This window comes from Xenopus tropicalis, chromosome 10 (assembly GCF_000004195.4).
Source record: "Xenopus tropicalis strain Nigerian chromosome 10, UCB_Xtro_10.0, whole genome shotgun sequence".
NCBI classification, from domain to species: Eukaryota; Metazoa; Chordata; class Amphibia; order Anura; family Pipidae; genus Xenopus; species Xenopus tropicalis.
Genome location: NC_030686.2, coordinates 46,784,298 through 46,810,403, shown reverse-complemented (window position 1 = coordinate 46,810,403; position 26,106 = coordinate 46,784,298). Strand labels below are relative to the sequence as shown.

Genomic DNA, 26,106 nt, shown 5'->3' with positions numbered 1-26,106 from the left:
GGTATAGTAGGGAGAGATGGTGCCTATAGTAGCAGTGGGGGGATAATAGCCCCTGGGAAGGGACTGGGGCTGTGGGATAGCAGGTTTAGTAGGGAGAGATGGTGCCTATAGTAGCAGTGGGGGGATAATAGCCTCTGGGAAGGGACTGGGGCTGTGGGATAGCAGGTATAGTAGGGAGAGATGGTGCCTATAGTAGCAGTGGGGGGATAATAGCCTCTGGGAAGGGACTGGGGCTGTGGGATAGCAGGTATAGTAGGGAGAGATGGTGATTATGGTTTCAGTTACACTGATATAATCATAGAAAGACAAGCATTATGGTTACCTAGCAGTAAGAATGCTCTTCTGGTTTCAGTGCTGGGCACAGGAGAGTCAAGGGGGGCTCTGCGGCGAATGAATGACATTTTGGAGACGCTGGTGAGGAGAATGGACATGTTGGCGCGCCTGGAGAATGCCAGTGAATACCGTAGAGGAGAAGAAGCTGAACATTATGGGCTGGATGGGTCTGTAATCACTTCTTGTACCATAATAAATCTGTAATATAGTATAGTTATATACAGTATATATGCCCCGTGTTGACCTTGGTATAAAACCTCCTTGTCCTTGGCAATAATCACTCTCAGACTTACCTTTATCTCCCATCAACAAGACCAGAGGCAGTTGGCTGCGCTTGCAGAGCTCTGTTACTGTCACAGAATTGATTTTATAATCTGTGTTGCATCTCGGCTGCAAGAACTTCTTTTAATTAAGTGGATAGAAATGACTTTATCACTTTAATTACATCTGTTTTTGATTCCTTGTGTATATTTGGGTAATATCTGATGCACTGAGATCATCGAAACCTGGGGAGGAACATCAAAAACCCTGGGCCCCCTGCATTATATTGGGAGGGTGCAACTCCTATACCACAAGTGATTTCCCCCCAACCTGTCCTTCCCAGTCCCCCCTCCCAGGTCCGCAAACAGTTGCAGGGCTGCCATCAGTAATCCTTTGGCTCCATGCTACTTGGCTAGCAGCCCCTCCCCCAATTATTAGCCCAGCTGGGTCAGTGCCAAGACTGACCTGCCATTATGCCCCACCACCATGTTATTCCCAATCAAAGCTGCTTGTCACAACCATAGCATTCCCCAAACCCCTCTCCCAGCTAATGTACTGATTTAAAGTTATGGAAGACAGGAAAAGTTATGTCCTTAGGGTCTTGGCACTTTCCTCACCGTTGTCCTTCCTATCCCTAGTACCTGCCCAGAGCTGGGCCTCAAGTAACATGGGGTCCTGATGAAAGAAATAAGCCCCTCACATGCAAGGCCACACTCCACCCATTCCCCCAAGCTATAAACCATGAATCTCACTTTTAGATTGTAGGGCCCTCTCTTCCATGATGGACCACCCTGATGGCAGCTGCCTGTAGGCCATCATACCACTATGTTGGGCAGCAGTGGTGCTACTGCTTCCATCTTGCTTTCTTATGCTCCCATCCTTCCTGCCTGAAGCAATTAGTGGCCTCTATTTAAACCCTTAAGGCCCCCATACACGGGCCGATAGAAGCTGCCGATATTCGTCCCTTGGACCGACTCGGCAGCTTATCGGCCCGTGTAGGGGCAGAAACAAGCGGACTGGCCGACTGATATCTGGCCTGAAATTGGCCAGATATCGATCGGCCAGGTTAAAAGATTCAGTCGGATCGGGGGCCGCATCGGCTCGTTGATGCGGTCCCTGAACTGACTGATACATCGCTGCCTACATAATCCGGTCGTTTGGCCCCAGGGCCAAACGATCGGATTATTTATTTTTTTAACTTCAAGCTCCCCGATATCGCCCACCCGTAGGTGGGGATATCGGGGGAAGATCCGCTCGCTTGGCGATCTCGCCAAGCGAGCGGATCTTACCGTGTATGGGGACCTTTAAAGACAAATCTGGTGACCAAAGTTCCTTTATTTTAAATATCAGTGTTTATTCTTCATAGCAATCAGCAAACAGCTTACAGTGTGTGCTTAGCCTTAGAATGTAAATAACTGCTATATTTTTTTTTTTCCAGCTTGCAGTCAGTTGGGCTGATGGAGAAGATCCAGGCCATCGCTCAAAACGTGTCGGACATTGCAGTGAAAGTAGATCAGATTCTGCGGAACAGCCTTCTCCGATCAAAGGGTCAGTATGGCCAAGGTGCCCGGTTCCGGTGTTCTGTCATAGGGAGTCACGGATGGATGCCAAAAACAGGTGTCAGTGCTGCCAGTTTCATGCCAATTCTACCAGTGTTATGAGTGGTAGGAGGGGGTAATATGGGCCTTAACAGCCTTAAATCTTACAGGTGTATTTTCTTTGTATCTTTAGTGGTGGAAGGCCAGAGAGACCTCCACGATAAGCACCAACCTCTTTTTTTGTTCCCCCAGGCTGCCTTCCGTACGGAGCTCTCCTCCCTGCTGGACTCAATGGGAACTGGCAAGGAGTCTCTGATCTTCATGAAGAAGAGGCTGCACAGATTAGAGGCTCAGTGGCTGCTAGCGGCTAGGAGGCTGGAGAATAACATTTTGGACACTCTGAAAGAGCAGAAGCAGGTAACAGGTGCTCTCTTGTGTATCTTTGTCTTTTCCTAAGCCCCTCATTTTCTGCTTTTTCTCCAACCTGTTATGTTACAATACCAAAAAAATGCAATTTTCACTAAACTGAATCCATTTCCTTCATGGGTAGTTTTGGTTATTAAACAAGTTACATACAGTAATTTTAAGATGTTTTAATGCAACCTGCGCCTGGTAGCTATGTAGAGTCTCAGCCATAAAGCAGGGCAGGACTGCTGCTTAAAATGGGGGGATCAGATAGGATCTGTGCCACTGTGACAGAATGCTCTGTTATACAGATAGCTAGAATCTCAGCCATAAAGCAGGGCAGGACTGCTGCTTACAATGGGGGGATCAGATAGGATCTGTGCCACTGTGACAGAATGCTCTGTTATACAGATAGCTAGAATCTCAGCCATAAAGCAGGGCAGGACTGCTGCTTACAATGGGGGGGATCAGATAGGATCTGTGCCACTGTGACAGAATGCTCTGTTATACAGATAGCTAGAATCTCAGCCATAAAGCAGGGCAGGACTGTTGCTTACAATGGGGGGGGGGGGATCAGATAGGATCTGTGCCACTGTGACAGAATGCTCTGTTATACAGATAGCTAGAATCTCAGCCATAAAGCAGGGCAGGACTGTTGCTTACAATGGGGGGGGGGGGGATCAGATGGGATCTGTGCCACTGTGACAGAATGCTCTGTTATACAGATAGCTAGAATCTCAGCCATAAAGCAGGGCAGGACTGCTGCTTACAATGGGGGGGGGATCAGATAGGATCTGTGCCACTGTGACAGAATGCTCTGTTATACAGATAGCTAGAATCTCAGCCATAAAGCAGGGCAGGACTGTTGCTTACAATGGGGGGGGGGGGGGGGGGATCAGATGGGATCTGTGCCACTGTGACAGAATGCTCTGTTATACAGATAGCTAGAATCTCAGCCATAAAGCAGGGCAGGACTGCTGCTTACAATGGGGGGGATCAGATAGGATCTGTGCCACTGTGACAGAATGCTCTGTTATACAGATAGCTAGAATCTCAGCCATAAAGCAGGGCAGGACTGCTGCTTACAATGGGGGGATCAGATAGGATCTGTGCCACTGTGACAGAATGCTCTGTTATACAGATAGCTAGAATCTCAGCCATAAAGCAGGGCAGGACTGCTGCTTACAGTAGGTTTGGTACAGCATTTTCCAGCCTTCTCCTGGAGCTAGACAGGCTCCAGTCCTTAAGAAGGATATTAATGAGCTGGAGAGAGTGCAGAGACATGCAACTAAACTGGTAAAGGGGATGGAAGGGTTAAACTATGAGGTTAGACTGTCGAGGTTGGGGTTGTTTTCTCTGGAAAAGAGGCGCTTGCGAGGGGACATGATTACTCTGTACAAGTACATTAGAGGGGATTATAGGCAGTTGGGGGATGTTCTTTTTTCCCATAAAAACAATCAGCGCACCAGAGGCCCCCCCTTTAGATTAGAGGAACGGAGCTTCCATTTGAAGCAGCGTAGGTGGTTTTTCACGGGGAGGGCAGTGAGGTTGGGGAATGCCCTGCCGGGGGATGTTGGGTAGGGGGTTCCTCACGGGGAGGGCAGTGAGGTTGGGGAATGCCCTTCCTAGTGATGGGGTAATGGCAGATTCTGTTAATGCCTATAAGAGGGGCCTGGGTGAGTTCTTGAACAAGCAGAATATCCAAGGCTATTGTGATACTAATATCTACAGTTAGTATTACTGGTTGTATATATATAGTTTATGTATGTGAGTGTATAGATTGGTTAGTATAGGTTGTGTGCTGGGTTTACTCGGATGGGTTGAACTTGATGGACAATGGTCTTTTTTCAACCCTATGTAACTATGTAACTATGAGTCCTCTGACAGCCAGGGTAGCTTTGGTGCTGTTCAGGTGCCTCCCGGTCTATACCATACAATAGTGCTAAGTTTAGAAAAAGACACACATCTATCAATGTCAACCTTTTAAACATTCCTTCTCCATCTTGCTCTCTTCACCAGATCCTTGTTCATATTGTATTCCTGATGAAAGAGCAAGGGGATATTTTCAGTCCACGGGTGCTGAAGGACGGGCCTTTGGGCGAGATGGTACAGTGGGCAGACATTTTAGTGGCTCTCTATGTTTTAGGGCACATCCTAGCTGTAGGTGCCAGTGAATCTACATCTACAGACCCAAGGGGAACAAGCCAGGACTCTTCTACTCACCAGAACCTTTTAACACCTCATTCCTTGGGTCCTTTAATGGGAAGCTGAATTTCTGCTTCCACTCCGGGGACTTGGCATCTTTGCGAAACTGAGAAGATAAAAAAAAGTTTATAAGTAAAAAGTACAATCAAAATGATGAACAATCAACTTAATCATTAGTGAACTACATCTTAGCATCAGGTATGAGGAATACTGGGAATTGTAGTTCACAAATGTCACAAAATCAAGCAGAAGATCCATATACACAAGTCAGTACCTTAGTCTTCCGCTTGGCGTCCTGGATCTTCAGCTCTACTCTGGCTGTTGGTTTCTCCTCGCTATTGTTCAGCTGTTGGGAAAGAACAGATAGAAATGCATGAGGGATTATTGTCAGCAGTGACCAATAGTATAGTAGCCGAAAATGCCTTAATCTGAATGGGCCGGGAGATCTCATTCGCCATCAGGATCTGAAAAAAACAGATATGTTAAAAATGACAAAAAAGGGGCCAAGCATTGCTCAAACAGCCAGAACCTGATCAAGCATAGCGGCATCTGGCACAGCGCTAATGCTTTCCATCCTGATGTGGAGCCTCCCTGATTCCGCATTCTGTAATGGCAGCCACTGTAGGGGGAAAGAGAAGCAGAACTCAGTACAAAGCTCTGGCCCAGCTCACAGGGCAAAATGTCATTATTAACTCCTGGGCAAATACATTTTTACTGTATCAATGACGTCGTGTTCCATTACTTTCTCTAGACTGAATTGGCAGCTGCAAATGAGAAAAATTTAAAAAATCTCAATTAAAACACAGTAAGTAGAGTCCATTAAGCAGAACTGCCACATAGACCCAATATCACTTTGGGAGAGCAACACAAGCGTCATAAAAATTCAACGAGGTGCCAAATAAGGGCTGTGATTGGCTGTTAGGCAGCCTCTATGCACCCTATCAGCTTACAGGGGCTTTATTTGGAAGTAAATCTTATTTTTATTCAGCCAAAACTTGCCCCCAAGTCAAGAATTCAAAAATAACTACCTGGTTTGGGGGCACTGAGAGCAACATCCAAGGGGTTGGGGAGCAACATGTTGTCCCAGAGTCACTGGTTCGGGATCACTGATGTAGATGTAGGGTGCAGGGGGGGGTACAGCCAATGCCAATGCAATAAATGCCCCTACAGTATAACGGGATAGAAAAGCAGATTTCCTCATGTTAATAAAATAGAAATGTTAGAAAGAGAAGGGGAGTTGGAACAAGGATGAAAGGAGAAAGAGAAGGGGGTTGTAGTTTTGTGTGTAGGAAACTGTATAGAGAATTGGTACCTCATATGCTTGGTTCCATGATGGGTTCAGGCTTCTCTTGGCTAATTTGGTCTTTCCTTTCTTGCCTGCCCCACTCACAACCACGTAGGGTCGGAACCTCTTCGCTATAAAGCCGCGTGAGGCTAAATCTTCTGCCTCCAGTACACGGACACGAATCACATTCTGCAGAGACAAAAACCATTGTATTTATTAGTTCTAATTGCTTAATGCCCAGTCACATTGATTAAAGTCCCGCCCCTACTCTTTGTGGGCTTCAGCCAATGGTAATGTTAAGGCAGTGGGTGATGGTACTTTTCCGACTAATGATTATAAACTCAGTCACTCAGTCAAGTGCAAAACATCCACATCAGCTTCTTTCCACATTTTAGTTGATGTGTGAACTGGCTCGACAAAGAAATAGTCTACAAATTTGTTTGCAGCTTTATCCAGTAATTTCCTGCGATGGAACATAATAAATCAATAAAATAAGTGATTTCTACAGAAAGAAATATGGAAAATAACAACAATACAGAGACGGCTGGTTAGAAGCACTTACTTTACTCGTGTAATTCAAGTCACGGTTCCAGTCCATTTTAATTTCGTAGCCTGCAAAATATACATCTCAGCTCAGTAAATGGGAACAGAAAGAACCAATCCCTAAACTTCCCCTTTTAATTAATTGTGGGGTCTTACTGCCCGCAATGACTGCTAATGATTACCCCTCAGCACAAGCGCCTGGTTAGCAGCCCTGCCCCCAAATTAAAAACCTCCTATCTAACATTCATACTACATTTTAGGCCCCAATAATGTCTAAATGGGGTTATTATTAACTTACTGGTCGGTCGCACAGATACCAGGTCACCGCTCCAAACAGTGGTATCTCATCCAACAGCGGCCCCAGTATCACCCGCACTGTTCCACGTAACTAAAAGAAAGGAGAGGCTCATTACTGATATATAGAAGATAAAAGGGAACATACACAGTTAAATAGCATTTGACAATAATGCACGCAACAGCATATAAGGCAGGCATATTACTTCTGCCATGTAAATATGCAAGAACAAATGCAATAGTATATTTAATTTAAAAATTATTTATAGTCATTTTTAAAAATTAAAAAAAAGCTTCACAAGCTGGCAGTGTTAAGAGATGTCTCCGTCAACAAACAGCGGCCCCAGTATCACCCGCACTGTTCCACGTAACTAAAAGAATGGAGAGGCTCATTACTGATATGTAGGAGAGAAAAGGAAACATACACGGCAGTACATAAATGGCGTCTCCAACTTACCTCAAGATGATTGACTCCAAGCCTCAGGAAGCGCTTGAAAAGAGCCACTTCAACCTCAATAGGTCCATCAAAGCTGCAAGAAAAAGACACATTATATTCATTGGAGATAATATTCTGGTTATAAATGGGTTCCTGTGGGATTGGATCAGTTCTGTAAGCAAATAACATCCTTACCTAATGTCCAAATCCAGGACAATTTGTTTGTTTTCCGTCCGTCTGTGGAACCTCACTGCGGTTATCCGTGGGGGCTAAACAGAACATGGAAGGGTTAGTGAGTTGGGTATGAGATCTCTAAGCAACACAATGTACCCTGCAATGTTATTAATACTGTTACATAGTTACATAGGGTTGATATAAGACCAGAGTCCATCAAGTTCAACCCATCCAAGTAAACCCAGCACACACAGCCTATACTTACCAATCTATACACTCACATACATAAACTATATATACACCCACTAATACTAACTGTAGATATTAGTATCACAATAGCCTTGGATAGTCTGCTTGTTCAAGAACTCATCCAGGCCCCTCTTATAGGCATTAACAGAATCTGCCATTACCCCATCACTAGGAAGGGCATTCCCCAACCTCACTGCCCTCACCGTGAGGAACCCCCTACCAACATCCCCCGGCAGGGCATTCCCCAACCTCACTGCCCTCACCGTGAGGAACCCCCTACCAACATCCCCCGGCAGGGCATTCCCCAACCTCACTGCCCTCACCGTGAAAAACCACCTACGCTGCTTCAAATGGAAGCTCCGTTCCGCTAAGCTGTTGTGAGATATGGGGGCTAAACTGCCTTTAGGCAGCTGAATATGTATTTTGGTTATATTTGGGGGCCAGATGATGTAGAAAGCAACATATAATCATTAACTGTATAGGCCAGTTATGGATTTGGCATATGTATTGAGCTGGGGAGTTTAATAGCAACTAGACGACAGACACTCTACTACTGACACAATTATTTAGCGGAAGAGTTTGAGTCGTTACCTTTTCTCCCAAATCGAATTCCAGGAAGCGGAATAGCCACAAGAAAATGGACATCGCTCAGATTCGAGGCCAATCAATAAGGAGGTTTTTCAGATAACAATTAAAATAAGGCCAGACTTCTGCGAGGAGCTGCAAGAGAATGGAAATAAATTGAATTTATAAAGGAACATAGAATCAGGGCAGGTTACAACAATCATTGTTACACCCGGTACCTACAGAAATGGCCACTTACCTTGTTCTTACAGTCGACTTGATCATTTAGCTCCTCTTCTGGCTCATCCTCTTCTTTTTCTTCGTGGGCAGTCTGCAGATTAACAGAGAGAGAGAGAGATTAGGGTTCATCTTCTGATTGTGAAAAATAATAATTATTTGCTTGAAATGGACTCTATTTGAGATGACCTTCCTGTAATTAAGAGCTATTGGGATATGGGGTTTCTGGATAAGAGATCCCATACCTGTACCGATATAATTAGCCCTGAGAATGTCCTCCTGCCCCTGATTATGCTTTATTCTATAAAAAAAAGTTTGGGGGAGGAGAAATGTAATATTTTAGAGACTTATCATGACTGCTTCATCCTTTTCTTCTTCAATGTGGGGTCTCTCTTCCTTAATTTTACCTACATACCCCAGGAACGCGATTGGAAGAAAACAGAGGGATTTCCAGTTTTCCGGAATTTCTTCATTCCGTGCCAGTATCAGGCTCTTCGTCACAGATTAAATAACATCTCAGGAGATTGCCTGCAATGGCATATAAAGCAGGTATATCAGTTCTGTTATGTAAATATGCAAGAAAAAATGGAATTGTATATTTGATTAAAAAATTATTGATTTTGGAAAATAAAAAAAAAGCTTTACAAGCTGGCAGAGTATCAGAAGATACTCCCTCAATAAAGCCAGCTCCCAAATGACTAAGGTTCTCAGAACGTGCAGCAAAGCTGCTTAACTGTCCACTCACATACAGACCCACACTGACCTATCCACTCACATACAGACCCACACTGACCTATCCACTCACATACAGACCCACACTGACCTATCCACTCACATACAGACCCACACTGACCTATCCACTCACATACAGACCCATACTGACCTATCCACTCACATACAGACCCACACTGACCTATCTATCCACTCACATACAGACCCACACTGACCTATCCACTCACATACAGACCCACACTGACCTATCCACTCACATACAGACCCACACTGACCTATCCACTCACATACAGACCCACACTGACCTATCCACTCACATACAGACCCACACTGACCTATCTATCCACTCACATACAGACCCACACTGACCTATCCACTCACATACAGACCCACACTGACCTATCCACTCACATACAGACCCATACTGACCTATCCACTCACATACAGACCCATACTGACCTATCCACTCACATACAGACCCACACTGACCTATCTATCCACTCACATACAGACCCACACTGACCGATCTATCCATCTCATACAGACCCATACTGACCTATCCACTCACATACAGACCCACACTGACCTATCCACTCACATACAGACCCACACTGACCTATCTATCCATTCCCTTTACCAGTTTAGTTGCAGTCTCTGTACTCTCGCCAGCTCATTAATATCCTTCTTAAGGACTGGAGATTTAGCAAAGTCGAAGTAGATCCCATCAACTGCCATTCCAGCATCGAGGTTCATACTCACCTCCTCATAAAAGGCGACTAAATTAGTCTGGCAAGATCTGTTACGCATAAAACCATGCTGGCACAAACCCTATAGTATCGTGATTTGCAATGTATTCAAGTATCCTATCCCTTATTACCCCTTCCAAACAGGCTTGGATTTGTGGAAAGGCCACAAAGGCCCGGGCCTAGGGTGGCAGAATTTTAGGGACGGCATTCAAATTCAGTCTAAAGCACTGGGGATGTGAGGGAGATTTGATAGCTATTTCAATTTTCTATGTGCCAATCCCCAGCGCTGCGGATGCAAGGTAAAAAAATCACCATTCACTCAAGTTCAATGCCAGAGAGAGGGTGGGGCAGTGGGGTGAGTGGTGCAGGCCTAGTGGTGCCTGCAGTTTGAATCCAGGCCTGCTTCCAAAAACTTTCCTACCATTAATGTCAGACTAACAGGCCTATAGTCCTCACGCTGAGAACAGGATCCCCACATTAGCAATTAGCAGTCTCTCGGCACCAGGCCCTCAATAAATCCTGAAAAATTAAGTAAAGAGGTTTGGAAATGACTGCGCTAAGCTCCTTTTGTATTATTTTTACCCCTAGCTGCAATACCCCTTTCCATCTCTATTTTAGCTTGCCTGATAGCTTTTTGCTGCTTTATTTGCTTCCTTGTACCTGATAAAAGTCAGAGCTAACTTGAATGCTTTAAGGGCTCTGGCACACGGGGAGATTAGTCGCCCGCGGCAAAACTCCCTGTTCGCGGGCGACTAATCTCCCCGTGTGCCAGAGCCCTAAAAGCACGTTTTTTCTTACCCACTTCAACATTAAAACATTTAACAACCATAAAGGTTTTGCTTTTTGATGCCCCGGTTGCTTAAAAGGGGAATATACTGACCTGTATACTTGTTAAGCAATATATTAAAGATATTCCATTTACCCCTATTTTCCATAGTTGATACAGTGATACAGCCTTTTCCAGTTGGTACAGCGCAGAGATGCCCTTATACTGGTAAAGTCTGCTCGTTTATAATTAAGTGTTTTAGTTACTCCCTTATAGAGCTGTCTCTGCAGCATTATCTCAAAGGAGACCATGTTATGATCACTGTTCCCCAAATGCCCCCCCACACAAATGTTAGAGATGAGTTCAGTGTTATTAGATATCACCAGGTCCAAAATAGAGTCATTCCTAGTAGGTTCTTAAACTGCCTGAAATAAAAAGTTGCCATTTAGCATATTTACAAACCTACCAGCTTTTTCTGACTTAGCCCCCCCATTACTCCAATGTCCGGATAATTCAAGTTCCCCATAATAACAACTTGACCTAGTTGTGAGGCCTCTTCATTTACAGTAGGTGGGTCTTATCCTCCTCACTTATACAGGCTGGTTTATAGCATTAATGAAGAACTCACCAGCACTCCCTGGCCCTTCCAAAGTATATTCCGCCTGGTGCACAGCATCCTCTGAGGGATCGGCACCCTCCAACCTTAAGTGATATGTATATAAACATGGGCACAGCAAGGCAATTATAAGCCCCCTCCGGTTTATAACTGCCACAATTTCTATATGTCCACTAATGAACAATGAAGGAGCATTGCTTTGTGGGAGTTCAGTAGACGGCCCTATCTGCTGACCTCAGAATGGATACCGACGGTGGCCTATCTGCTGCCTGACCTCAGAATGGATACCATCGGAGCAAGGCCTAGATTAATCCTAGGGTCCCTAAACTTTACAGAGTTAGTAACTGGGTAACTGCAGTTAGAAAAAGTAGGTGGAACCACCAACCGCCAATCAGATGTTACGTATTGACTTTCAGTGGAGAAATTTAAATTGCTGCCACTCAGACACCAAGTACACAAAGTACTAAACAGAAAAAAAAATGTTTTTTGAAACTAAGAAACTAGACTTTCTAAAGAGCTCACCATAAAGATGTAAAGAGAGTGGCAAGCACCACTATGATCAAAGGCAAATACCAAATCTTGGGCGGGTCTGTAGGGACAAAAGGATGGAATGGACTGAAACCTGAGGACTTTAAAAAGAAAAGTAAACTGCGTGTAAATGGAAATTTTAGAAGAGATCCTGGGTTTCCTTCCCAGAATTCCTTCTGCTTTGCATATAAATAATGAGGCTATTGCCTCACTCCAAATTTTATTCGACTGGTAGCGTTCTAGGCAGTGATGTCGGGGGAAGGAGACGGAAGACAATAAGGGGCGGGGCTGGTGATGTCTGGGGGGTGGAGTGATGGTGTATGGTGGTAAGCGGGTGGGGTAATAACACAACAAGCAGGGACTGATGCAATTCGAGAGTCAGGGCTTCAGAACTATGAAACCTGCAGTTTTCAACCAGACACTCCATATAATAACCCCAAGCCTTACTAGGAGCCCCAATTTCACCTACCCCACTATCAGTTGGGGGCATCTAACAGGGGCAATTTTAATAATGTGAGGTGACGCGTGGGTGAGGAGGCCAGCTGGGTTGCCTATGGTGCCTGATTGGCTTGGCCCCCCCTGCATCTATTCTCCCCACTTTCTACCTATTGGTTTACTTCTGTTGCCATGGCAGAAATTTCTAATCAGGACATTTTTACCCTAGACCAGCAGCCAACAGCAACCAATCAGATGCTCTCATTCTGACTGTACTAGCCAAAGAAATGCTATCAACTGATTGGCTGCAGTTACAGGCCTGATTAAGCATGGCACGTGCATTTTTATCCTGTAGGGAAGCACGGTGACATGTTTTTACATATATATATATATATATATATATATATATATATATATATATATATATATGTATGACGAACAGCTGAGGGGTCACAGGTTGGACAGTGATATTTAGTGATGACCAAATTTTTTCTGCAGTCACGGATTCGCTGCAAAATTCCGTATATCGCCATTGGGTAATTTTTTTTTTGGAAAACTGCTGCAACATTGAACTGCGACAAAACTTCACCAAGTGAGGAAAAAGTTGCCCAAAGTAGTTGTGGTCACATCAAATAAGCCACGCCCGCCTCATTAAAAAAATGGCAAATTTATCGGCAAAGCAAAATGGGACAGGTTCACTCATCACTAGTCCTATTTTATTTTAGCCTTGCAATTCAATCAGATGTGTTTCTATAATTGACTGATTAGACAGAATTACACCAGTCAGAATATTAAAGGGGTGGTTCACCTTCAGGTCAACTATTACTGTGTTATAGAATGGCCGCTTCTTAGCAGCTTTTCAGCTGGTCTTTATTTTTTTATATTTTTAAATTATTTGCATTCTTCTTATAACTCTTTCCAGCTTTCAAATGCCCCCCATTTGAAAGCTGGAAAGAGTTATAAGAAGAATGCAAATAATTTAAAAATCAGTGGTCAGTGTCAAAAACCTATTGCTCTGTGGGGCTCCAGATTTATGGTTATTGTTTTGAAAGAGTTTTATTTATGCATTTACTGTATAACATAAAACAACAATAAACATTATGACTTTGGCTCTGGAGTCATTTTCATGTTCATGTTTAGGATATACACAGTACATAGTAGAATAAGTAATCAGTAACAACCTATAGATATCACAGGTGTAAGGGCCACTTGTTCATCAACCTGTGACATTGCAATAGTGATAATTAATTCCATGTGGGCACAGATGATACGGTCGCTCTTATCAACCTGGTCTCCTGCAATTGTGCAGCCCAGGACTTTGTCTTTTAGTAAAAGGTCTCTTTGTTGTCTTAGATCCCCAGTTTTACTATTGAGAAGGAACATTACAGACAGCCACCCATGATGCTTATGGCAGGGTTTCCCAAATCTTTTCTTTGGGGGACCCAGATTAGGTAGAGAAGTCAGCTTTCCAACCCAAAAACTTCAGGGGACCTGTTTTATGGGTCATTACCTATAGGCAGCAGTTGGACAATTTATAGATATATAATATACATCTGAAACAATGAACATTTATGTTAATAAAAATGTATCTTCTATCTTGTTGTTGTTTTATTATGCTTTTGGGCCTGACACTTTGTGGTATGTGTGGGATTTGATCTCTGATCCTGATGATGGACTTGCCCAGGTTCAGCAGGAAAGAAATGCACAGAACCTTGTCGATTCCTTTACTGCCCTTATAACATGGTCACTGACTTTACAAGTACAATGAATGCAAAAGGAAGAGTTACAAGGAGCAGCAGCATTACAGCAAGGAAAGTCTCTATATACAGTACCTAGACAGGCAGTCTAACAGATTTTGGAAGAGTAAAAGAACATCTAAACACTCACAGATCAGCTTGCTTGTATAGCCACGAGCGTGTAGGTGTTGGCTTGCAGAAAGCTGGGTTGCAGGTTGTCTGAAATGCAGTCACACATAAGAAGAAACCCATATTTCCACAGAAGGCCCATAAGCATTCCATCCCTTTGCTAATATTCTGGCTCAGGTTTTTATAAAGTAGTAGCCTTTTCCTACTCACCCCAATAGCAACTCTTAAAACATGGTGGCTAGGAGGAACTTACAACTAGGGATGCACCCAACCCAACCCAGTTTTTTGGGTTCGGCTGAACCCCTGAACCCCCCCTGATGGATTCAGCCAAATACCGAACTGAATACTATTTAGCATATGCTGAGAGCGGGAAGTGTTAAAAATCGGTGCGCGCGGACATTTCCCTCCCCAATATTTACCCTTTGGAATAATAATTAGCATATGCTGATTAATGCTAATTAGGATTTGGATATAGTTCCTGTGTCCATTTTATACGTATCTGATCTTGGGAGATCTTTGCCCCCCCCATACCTGCCTCCCACCGAGCCACCCAATTATATATAGGCTATAGTTCAGGGACCCCCAATGCTTTTCTTTTTTTTTATATTCTTAATTTTAATTTTTCAAATATAAACACATAAATCAGGGTGACGTACATAAGAAAGTGAGGGAAATAAAAGCGTAAATGGTCTGTTACAGTTACCATAGTGAACATATTAACAACATTGCTTAAAACTCTGATGCTTTACTGTACTTAGAACCATTTAAAAAATAATAGCATCATTTTAGGTTATATTTGCAGGAAAGAAAGAAAAAAGGGGGGAAAGGGTTAGGTGGGTCATACTAACTTGGTGATGGTAGGATCTTAGTCGTCTTGTTCTGTCCCCAACACTTTTAACTCGTGAGAATTAAAAATTGTTGGTGAGCCACATGAGCATGAAAAAAGTTCTTTGGGGATGCCAAATAAGATCTGTGATTGGCTATTTGGTAGCCCCATTGGGACTGCTGGCCTGCAGGAGGCGCTGCTTGGAGTAAATCTGTGTCTGTACATCCAAAACTTGTTTCCAAGCCAGAAATGTAAAAATGGGCACCTACTTGGAGGCCACTGGGAGCAACATCAGTGGGGAGCAACATGTTTGCCCTGAGCCGCTGGTTGGGGATCACTGCTATAAATGAAACATTAATAAGAGGACAGATTATTTCTCAGTTTATGCCATTCAGGTGCAGTTAGCTACAGTGGGCTCATCCCATGCATTACATTTTTATTAAATAGTGTTTTGTAGAGAATTCTTGCCACATTGGGCAATGCTAGGTCATCAATTACCCTCAAACAAACGGCAGGAAAAATATTTGCTTTCACAAGATTAGTTAGGCATTTCCCAAATGCTATGTGACTGTAGGATTGAAACCTATGAGTTGGAGCTTTATATTCGGGATGTCTCACAGGCAGTCTCATTTCAGCCCTCCTGCTACAGATTAGAATTTGAGGTTTGTCATTTTTTTGAAACCTTCGAAAAATGAGCTGGGGGTGATTTTACACACAGTTCAATGTAGGAGGGCTGGATTAGCAGGGGCAATGGGGCTCACTAGGGCCAGTCCAACCCTGCAATAAGGTGTCACTGAACTATAGACCAGAGTGACCTCAATGTTGGACAGAGACTTTCCATTCTGGCTAAAGCAAACTGGGCTGTAAAGGCATGTCTAAGCCTCAAATAGTGTATAGGAGCAAATGTAGTTATTTTAGAGCAATTTTAGATACTGAATTTATAACATGAAAGAAGATCTGATAATTGCCAGATGCCCTTACTAGGCCAAAAAATAAAAGCCTGGATGTTATAAAAATGTGAAGGAACAGAATTTGTCCAAAGAGGGTGATTCGGTGGATTAGGTGCCAATCCAGGCCTGGCTTCAACTGTGCATGCTTGGTGTCACTGACCAAAGGACATAACGATCACAATAATATTTGTAACAATTATACTTATATGCTCTTAAAGGAGAAGGAAAGGTTAAGTCACTTGGGGGTGCCAAAATGTTAGGCACCCCCAAGTGACTTAAATCGCATACTTTTTACCCCGGGCTGGTGCCCCTGTTCAGAGAGAACAGCACCAGCCCGGGGTAGCTGCAGCGCTTCCTCTTCCGTATTCGCTGCGCGCGCATACGCAGTAGAGTGAAAAAGCCGAACTTAAACATAGAAGTTGGCTTTTCACTCTACTGCACATGCGCCGGCCCACGGATTTCGCCGGCAGCGCGAAGACGGAAGGAGGAAGGCTCGCTGCAGGTACCCCGGGCTGGTGCTGTTTTCTCCTAACAGGGGCACCAACCCGGGGTACAAGGTAAGCGATCTAAGTCACTTGGGGGTGCCTAACATTTTGGCACCCCCAAGTGACTTAGCCTTTCCTTCTCCTTTAACAGTTACACACGTGTGAATAAATCCCAACTGTATATAATAATATAATATATATATTTATGTAATCTGAATATAATTCTTCCCATATCCGTCTAATAAAATGTTAAATTCCATTTGGCTTGGCTAGAGATCGGCAGCTGTTTGGCACTGTGACATCACAACATTCCACCTTCACCATTACAACATCACAATGTCACAAATTTGTCAAAAATGACTATTAATAATTGTATCATTAAATATACTATTGCATTTGTTCTTGCATATTTACATGGCAGAAGTGATATGCCTGCCTTATATGCCGTTGCCTGCATTATTGTCCGATGCTATTTGACCCGCGAGGAAGAGCGGATACCGGCACGGCATGAAGAGATTGCGGAAAACTGGAAATACTTCCGTTTCCTTGCAATTGTATTCCTGGGGTATTATTTAGGAAAAATTAATGCGCACATTGCGCTTGATGAAGACCCCCAGGAAGAGAGACCCCACACTGAAGAAGAAAAGGAAGAAACAGTTGTGGTAAGTCTCAAAAGTATAATTTTTTCCCCAAAAAATTCTTCCTGTTACAGAATTAGTTTTCTAACCAGGGGCAGGAGGAGCCTATGTGATGATCAGGGCTCTTTATATTGGTACAGGTATGGGATCTCTTACCAGTCATTTGAACTGAAGAAGCCACTCGGATGAGTGGTGAAACGTTTTCAAGAAAAAACTCAGAAAAGTCCAGTTGTTTTAGACTTAATTCTTCTAGATACTTCTTATCCAGAAACCCCATATCCTGATAGCTCTGAATTACAGAAAGGCAAATGATTCCTCTTTTTAACAATCAGATGAACCCTAATCTCTCTCTCTGTTAATCTGCAGACTGCCCACAAAGAAAAAGAAGAGGATGAGCCAGAAGAGGAGCTAAATGATCAAGTCGATCGTAAAAACAAGTTAAGTGGCCATTTCTGTAGGTACCGGGTGTAACAATGATTGTTGTAACCTGCCCTGATTCCATGTTCCTTTATAAATACAATTTATTTCCATTTTCTTGCAGTTCCTCGCAGAAGTCTGGCCGTATTTTAATCGCTACCTGAAAAATGTCCCCATTGAATGGCATCAGCCTCGAATCTGCGCGATGTCCATTTCCTTGCGGTTATTCCGCTTCCTGGAATTCGATTTGGGAGAAAAGGTAACGACTCAAACTGTTCTGCTAATTAATTGTGTCAGTAGCTGAGTGTCTGTCATCTAGTTGCTATTAAACTCCCCAGCTTATTATACGGATAGTCAATACATATGCCAAATCCATATAATTGTTGCATGTTAAATCAAGCAAAAACTGGCCTATACAGTTAATGATTATATGTTGCTTTCTACATCATTTGGCCCCCAAATATAACCAAAATACATATTCAGCTGCCTAAATGCAGTTTAGCCCCCATATCTCACAACAGCATTAATAACATTGCAGGGTACATTGTGTTGCTTAGAGATCTCATACCCAGATCACTAACCCTTCCATGTTCTGTTTAGCCCCCACGGATAACCGCAGTGAGGTTCCACAGACGGACGGAAAACAAACAAATTGTCCTGGATTTGGACATTAGGTGAGGATGTTATTGGCTTACAGAACTGATCCAATCCCACAGGAACCCATTTATAACCGGAATATTATATCCAATTAATATAACTTGTGTCTTTTTCTTGCAGCTTTGATGGACCTATTGAGGTTGAAGTGGCTCTTTTCAAGCGCTTCCTGAAGCTTGGAGCCAATCACATTGAGGTAAGGGGAGGCACCATTTATGCACTGCCGTGTATGTTCCCTTTTCTCACCTACATATCAGTAATGAGCCTCTCCTTTCTTTTAGTTACGTGAAACAGTGCAGGTGATACTGGAACCTCTGTTGGATGAGGTACCACTGGAGCGGTCACCTGGTATTTGCCCGACCGACCGGTAAGTTAATAATAACCACATTTAGACATTATTTGGGCCTCTAATGCAGTACAAATGTTAGATAGTAGGTTATTAATCTGGGGGGCAGGGCTGCTAGCCAGGCGCTTGGACTGAGGGGCAATCGTTAGCAGTCAGTAAGACCCCACAATAAATTAAAAGGGGAAGCTTAGGGAATGTTTGATTCTGTCCTGTTCCCATTTACTGAGCTGAGATGTATTTTTTGCAGGCTACAAAAATAAAATGGACTGGAGCAGTGACGCGAATTCCAGGAGTAAAGTAAGTACTTCTAACCAGTCGACTCTGTATTGTTCCTATTTTCCATATTTCTTCTATAAAGATCACTTAATTTATTGATTTATTATGTTCCATCGCAGGAAGTTACTGGATAAAGCTGTGAAAAAATTCGTAGACTATTTCTTTGTCGAGCCAGTCCACACATCAACTAAAATGTGGAAAGAAGTTGATGTGGATGTTTTGCACTTCAAAGTGCCCAAGGTACGTCCCAGAGGTCCCATTTTCATCTCTGTCTGGGATCCTGTGTCCCCATCCATGAGGGTCTCCTGTAGGACTGAGTGACTGAGTTTATAATCATTAGTTGGCAAAGTCCCATCACCCACTGCCTTAATGTTACCATTGGCTGAAGCCCAAAACAAGAGAAGGGGCGGGACTTTAATCAATGTGACTGGGCATTAAGTAGCAATTAGAACTAATACAATTGTTTTTGTCTCTGCAGAATGTGATTCGTGTCCACGTACTGGAGGCAGAAGATTTAGCCTCACGCGGCTTTACAGCAAAGAGGTTCCGACCCTGCGTGATGATAAGTGGGGCAGGCAAGAAAGGGAAGACTAAATTAGCCAAGAGAAGCCTGAACCCATTTTGGAACCAAGCGTATGAGGTACTAATTCTCTCTTCAGTTTCCTACACACAAATCTACAACATCTTAACATCACAAAATTCCACCTTCACCATTATGACATCAAATTGAAAGGGGGGCAGCTTGCTGGGTTTGTTGAGGGAGAGACATCTTATTAATAATTTTATCATCAAATGTACTATTGCTTTTGTTCTTGCATATTTACATGGCAGAAGTGATATGCCTGCCTTATATGTCGTTGCGTGCATTATTGTCAGATGTTATTTAACCCGCGAGGAAGAGCGGATACCCACATGGCATGAAGAGATTGCGGAAAACTGGAAATCCTTCCATTTCCTTGCAATTGTATTCCTGGGCTATTATTTAGGTAAAACTGATGCACACATTGGGTACATTGCGCTTGGGCTGCTGGTCTTCTGTCGCTTGTTGCTTTCTACATCATTTGGCCCCCAAATATAACCAAAATACATATTTAGCTGCCTAAATGCAGTTTAGCCCCCATATCTCACAACAGCATTAATAACATTGCAGGGTACATTGTGTTGCTTAGAGATCTCATACCCAACTCACTAACCCTTCCATGTTCCGTTTAGCCCCCACGGATAACCGCAGTGAGGTTCCACAGACGGACTGAAAACAAACAAATTGTCCTGGATTTGGACATTAGGTAAGGATGTTATTGGCTTACAGAACTGATCCAATCCCACAGGAACCCATTTATAACCGGAATATTATCTCCAATGAATATAACGTGTCTTTTTCTTGCAGCCTTGATGGACCTATTGAGGTTGAAGTGGCTCTTTTCAAGCGTTTCCATTTATGCACCGCCGGGTATGTTCCCATTTCTCTCCTACATATCAGTAATGAGCCTCTCCTTTCTTTTAGTTACGTGGAACAGTGCGGGTGATACTGGAACCGCTGTTGGATGAGATACCACTGTTTGGAGCGGTGACCTGGTATTTGCCCGACCGACCAGTAAGTTAATAATAACCCCATTTAGAGATTATTGGGGCCTATAATGTAGTACAAATGTTAGATAGGTTATTAATCTGGGGTGCAGGGCTGCTAACCAGGCGCTTGGGCTGAGGGGCAATCGACCCCACAATTAATTAAAAGGGGAAGTTTAGGGAATGTTTGATTCTGTCCTCTTTCCATTTACTGAGCTGAGATATATTTTTTGCAGGCTACAAAAATAAAATGGACTGGAACCGTGACACAAATTCTACGAGTAAAGTAAGTGCTTCTAACCAGCCGTCTCTGTATTGTTCCTATTTTCCATATTTCTTCTATAGAGATCACTTATTTTTGTGACTTATGTTTCATTGCAGGAAGTTACTGGATAAGGCAGCTAACAAATTCATAGACTATTTCTTTGTCGAGCCAGTCAACACATCAACTAAAATGTGGAAAGAAGTTGACGTGGATGTTTTGCACTTCAAAGTGCCCAAGGTACATCCCAGGGGTCCCATTTTCATCTCTGTCTGGGATCCTGTGTCCCTTCAGCCTGTCCCACTGTCCTTCCCCAGCCCTGAGGGTCTCCTGTAGGACGGAGTGACTGAGTTTATAATCATTAGTCTGCAAAGTCCCACCACCCACTGCCTTAACGTTACCATTGGCTGAAGCCCAAAACAAGAGTAGGGGCGGGACTTTAATCAATGTGTAGCATTAAGCAATTAAAACTAATAAATAGAATTGTTTTTTTCTCTACAGAATGTGATTCGTGTCCGCGTACTGGAGGCAGAAGATTTCTGAGCCCATCTTGGAACCAAGCGTATGAGGTACCAATTCTCTATACAGTTTCCTACACACAAACCTACAACCCCCTTCTCTTTCTCCTTTCAAAATTTTTCCAACAGTTCTATTTTATTAACATGAGGGAATCTGCTTTTCTATCCCGTTATACTGTAGGGGTATTTATTGCATTGGCCAGACCCCCCCTCTGCATACCTACATCTACAAATATACCTTCTCACAAATCTAACCTGCTTCCACGTTTTCTCCCCAGATGATATTTACGGATCTTCCCCTTCAGAAGGTCAAACTCGTGAAGTGGGAAATTCGAAACTTTACGGCAGGTGAGTGACTCTTTACAAATTACATCTCCCTAACATGTATTTGTCCCATTGGTTTGTTTGTGTGCACCATGAATTGTACAATCTCAGGGGGTTGCCCTTAGTACTTAAAATGGCAATTTTCTATTTAGGAGTACTTAATAGCACATACTACTAAAAAAGTTTGTGAAAACAGTTTCTTTAGATAAAGCAAAATAAAGAAAAATAGAAAAAAAATCCCCCTTACATTTAATCCTTCTAAATGCGAATTAGCATATGCCTATAAGTACCATACCCCAGTGCCTGTATGTATATAACACAAACAGTCATTAGATCCTTAGAAGTTAGGGATAGATAACTCAATAAATCAGCAATACTATGTCCAGGCCAAAATAGGAAATACTGGCACACAAGGTGTGAAGTAACACATGTGGTTTCCTACTGGGGATTTACATTCTTGCCAGTAGGAAAGCATTCAAGGAGTTTAGTCACCACTGCTAGAGGAGATTATCCAGGGGACGAATAATCTCCTTGTCTGTCATAGGCCCAAGGGTCAGAGATTTGTCACTTGCATTAAATCTGGGCAACTGCAGGCAACAAATCTCCCCTGAATGCTTTCCCACTTTCCCAAAGCAAATCACCGGAGGCAAAACGTACGCGTCGCTTCATTTTTTGAAGATACCTGGTTTCCTTGTGGAAAATGAAGCACCAGTGGTACAACATTCAGGGAAGAAAGTTCCATTGTCTGATGGGAGCAAAATATAGCCATTTTTTGGCTATCAGACTAAAACCCATGTTTTATATAAGCCCAACATTGCAACAAAACTCCCCGTTTGCCATCACCCTTAGAGTGTGATGAGTCAGTTACTTGCGCGATCCTTATAAGTTCCCATCTCCTGCCCTGCTCTGCCTGTGTGTGCCATACTCTGCCTGTGGGAGATGATCCTGGTGGGGGTTTGTAAGCATTTGGAAATAGTTGTAGGGGTTCCCTAAGGTGTGTAGGTGGTAGCCAAGGCATGGAGAGTTAATAAAAGTTTCTGTGAAGCACTGGTTATATGGAACATACAGAATCATGGACAATTAGGCCTGGACTGGCAATCTGTGGGTTCAGGCAAATGCCAGAGGGGCTGCTGTAAGGTGCCATAGACAGTCACTATTTATTGGGCTGGGGGGGGCTGTTTGGGCCTCTGGGTACTGGGAATGCCAGGACCCAGGCCCAGACTGGCAATCTGTGGGTTCAGGCAAATGCCAGAGGGGCTGCTGTAAGGTGCCATAGACAGTCACTATTTATTGGGCTGGGGGGGCTGTTTGTGCCTCTGGGTACTGGGAATGCCAGGACCCAGGCCCAGACTGGCAATCTGTGGGTTCAGGCAAATGCCAGAGGGGCTGCTGTAAGATGCCATAGACAGTCACTATTTATTGGGCTGGGGGGGCTGTTTGGGCCTCTGGGTACTTGAAACGCCAGGGCCTATTTTGAATCCCAGACCAGACCTGTGCACAATACAGTCAAACTCATGCAGAGCTAAGTGTTCAATTATTGGCTGGCACACCTGTTGGCACAGTATAATGAACACTTTATGAAGACTTACCGCCACGTTACTGCTTGTCTGAAGCCTATGCCCAATATGATAATATTCAGCAGTTTCTGGATTCTGGAGACATTTTTGGTTTATGGTTTGTAGTGAGGCTTTATCTGAAAGGAGGCAACGACAATCCTGCAAAGCGATATAAACCCATTAATAAAACGATAATAAAGAAACATGAGGCAAGAAACAGACATTTTGTCATTTGTGTCAATGTCACTGGTACGGGGGAAGTCTCTTTCACACACTGTTTCGTTACACCTGTATCTGGCTATTGCAGTAAGATTTGGATCCGCATGCCAGGGATTCTGGAGGGTGGGAGGCTGCTTTACAAGAGCAGTTCAATGTGAAAATTAAAATGGGCAATATAGATAGACTGGGGCAACACAAAATATGAAACATACTAATAATCATAAATAAAACGGCTGATGCTGGGTATATACATCAAGTGGTAAATCACATCATACCAAAATAATGTTAAAAAGCCGGCTGTACAAACCCCAGGCCTATCACAAAGTAGCAATCAGTCACAAAATCCCCAGCAGGACTGAAAATGATTCAAAATGAATACAGCTCAGTTTTCCAAGAGTGGTCTGGGTGTGCAAAGCCCCTAACCAGTAGCTAGAGGGAGTAGAATCTTCATGCACACCAGAGAGCCAAAAGGATATCCATTAAAATCATTACGCCTAACGAGTTTTGTGCACACTTGCACTTAATAATAGGCCTATGAGTAAGTGTGCACAAAACTCGTTAGGCGCAATGATTTTAATGGATATCCTTTTGGCTCTCTGGTGTGCATGAAGATTCCTTTTGTCTTATAAAATAGACAGACTGCGTAAAATAAAAAATGTTGTCAATATAGTTAGTTGGGCAAAAATATAATCTATAAAGGCTGGAGTGAGCGGATTTCTCACATAATGGGCAGAACTCTACTTCTTTCTTCTACTATTTTTTGACTAACAAACTACGTTAGAAATATTTCATTTTTACACTGAAGTGTTACTTAAATAAAACCATTTCTCATTGTGTTTTCTTAATTTTGCTCTTATTTTGCCCCTAAATTGTGACAAATCTGTCATTTTGCCCACCCAAAAAACACACTGGCACCCTTTGATGCCACTGTAAACAAAATAAGTTGAAAGCTAAAGATTACCAAGAATAATATATATTTTCTAAAATGAGCCCATATTTTGTCCCTAATTTGTAAAAAAATGGCACTGAACCTGAAGTCAAAATAACTGAAAATCTCAGTTTACCCCGTGGGTGCAGCTGGAGTGGCCTAACTGTTTTGTGAAACAGGGGAAACCCTCCGCCAGCACCTTGCTGATGCCCTTTTGGGGCCCTAGAACTGACATGAACCTGCAGACTGTAACGTTAGAACCAGAGTAATAGAGGAATAAAAAGCTACTTTTCATCACGTTCACACACAGTCATCCCCTAAATTAACCCTTGTTCTTTTCATAGTGAAGAAATCTGCCCCTTGTGCAAACAAAAATTGTGAAACCCTCTGAAAAATGTGTCCCTTCTGTGAACCAAAATAGTGGGACCCTCTGATACTAAAGACGAAAGCGACAAAAAATGACTTTTGACCAATTGTATGCTCCTAAATTAGCCATTGTCCCTAAATGGTGAAAAATGGGGCCCAAGTGACTGTGGGCACAGCTGGTATGGGCAAACTCCTCCGTGACACAGGGGAACCCCCTGCCAGCACCGGTCTTCACCGACGCCCTTTTGGGGCCCCGGAACTTTCTGCTGCGGAACTGACAGGGAACCTGCACACTTTGGAATTAAGACCAGAGTAAAAAAGTTACTTTTGCCCAATCGCATGTTGTTCTCCAAATTTTGCACTTGTTCTGTCACTTAATTGTGAAAAATTTGCCCCTTCTGTGAACCAACATAGTGGGACCCTCTGATACTAAAGAGGAAAGCGACAAAAAATGACTTTTGGCCAATTTCACCAATTGTATGCTCCTAAATTAGCCATTGTCTCTAAATGGTGAAAAATGGGGCCCAAGTGACTGTGGGCACAGCTGGTATGGGCAAACTCCTCCGTGACACAGGGGAACCCCCTGCCAGCACCGGTCTTCACCGACGCCCTTTTGGGGCCCCGGAACTTTCTGCTGCGGAACTGACAGGGAACCTGCACACTTTGGAATTAAGACCAGAGTAAAAAAAAAGTTACTTTTGGCCAATCGCATGGTCTTCCCCAAAATTAGCACTTGTTCTGTCACTTAATTGTGAAAAATCTGTCCTGTGTGAAAACAAGCTAGTTTTTTTTTTGTGCTCCCTGGCAGAGGGTTTCCATTTTCATGAGGAGAGACAAGTGCGTGACTCTGTTGCGGCCTATAATAGGAATGGAGCAAAGCTTCTGGTGGCCATTTCTCATTGTGTTTTCTTAATTTTGCTCTTATTTTGCCCCTAAATTGTGACAAATCTGTCTTTTTGCCCACCCAAAAAACACACTCGCACCCTTTGATGCCACTGTAAACAAAAATATGGCACTGAACCTGAAGTCAAAATAACTGAAAATCTCCGTTTACCCCCGTGGGTGCAGCCGGAGTGGCCTGTTTTGTGACAGCACCTTGCTGATGCCCTTTTGGGGGGCCTACACAGATATAGCAGCCGCCCGGCGGGATACACAGCCAGCCCTGACACCCAATTCGCTGCCCTACAGCTTGCTAACCAATCCCCCAGGCTGTGTACCCACCTCACTGCTATGCACAGTTACACGCACAGTTTGAATAATAATGGTTGGTAAGAAAAGTCACTCTTATAACAGGATCTCTCCACATGAATTCAAGGGCAGCTATCAAGAGCCGCAGTGAGAGGCAGAGAATGGCTATTAAGGTGTATATAAAATGGCTTCCCTCTGTGCCAAACCCACACAAAAATGAGCTACAAGGGGAAAAAATCTCCTCAGCAGACGGATGCTCAGAGCCTCTATAGAGCATCCCCACAGATTGGAGCCAAGTGAGCGCATTGTGAGGGAAAGGTAAGCGCTGCCTCAGTCCTTCCACAGTTGGAAGTTCAAATCTGAGCATGAGGCTAT

General features: G+C 43.4%; 1 protein-coding gene and 1 long non-coding RNA gene across 6 annotated transcripts; one reads left to right on the top strand and one right to left on the bottom strand.

The window, feature by feature from the left end:
* Positions 1 to 1,927: 1,927 nt before the first annotated feature.
* LOC105945212 (extended synaptotagmin-1-like) lies at positions 1,928 to 9,433 on the bottom strand. Of its 5 annotated transcripts, XR_004220636.1 has the most exons (12): positions 8,547 to 9,433; positions 8,315 to 8,443; positions 7,496 to 7,569; positions 7,322 to 7,394; positions 6,869 to 7,235; positions 6,590 to 6,639; positions 6,055 to 6,490; positions 5,771 to 5,906; positions 5,017 to 5,088; positions 4,761 to 4,848; positions 2,365 to 2,616; positions 1,928 to 2,175 (listed from the first exon to the last, which is right to left on the bottom strand). XR_004220636.1 is itself a non-coding variant. In XM_031894393.1 (4 exons), exons 1-4 carry the CDS (start codon positions 5,314 to 5,316, stop codon positions 2,594 to 2,596), a joined length of 228 nt encoding a protein of 75 aa, XP_031750253.1. In that variant the 5' UTR covers positions 5,317 to 5,649; the 3' UTR covers positions 1,928 to 2,593. The 5 variants fall into 5 exon arrangements, 2 of the variants coding, with proteins under 2 accessions (XP_031750253.1, XP_031750252.1); XR_001925410.2 differs by having other exon boundaries at positions 1,928 to 2,616; XR_004220635.1 differs by having other exon boundaries at positions 1,928 to 2,616; positions 6,055 to 6,216.
* Positions 9,434 to 17,726: 8,293 nt separating this feature from the next.
* Positions 17,727 to 18,355, top strand: LOC101731062. Its single transcript, XR_004220637.1, has 3 exons — positions 17,727 to 17,787; positions 18,129 to 18,202; positions 18,306 to 18,355. It is a non-coding gene; the product is annotated as an uncharacterized LOC101731062 (long non-coding RNA).
* Positions 18,356 to 26,106: the final 7,751 nt, after the last annotated feature.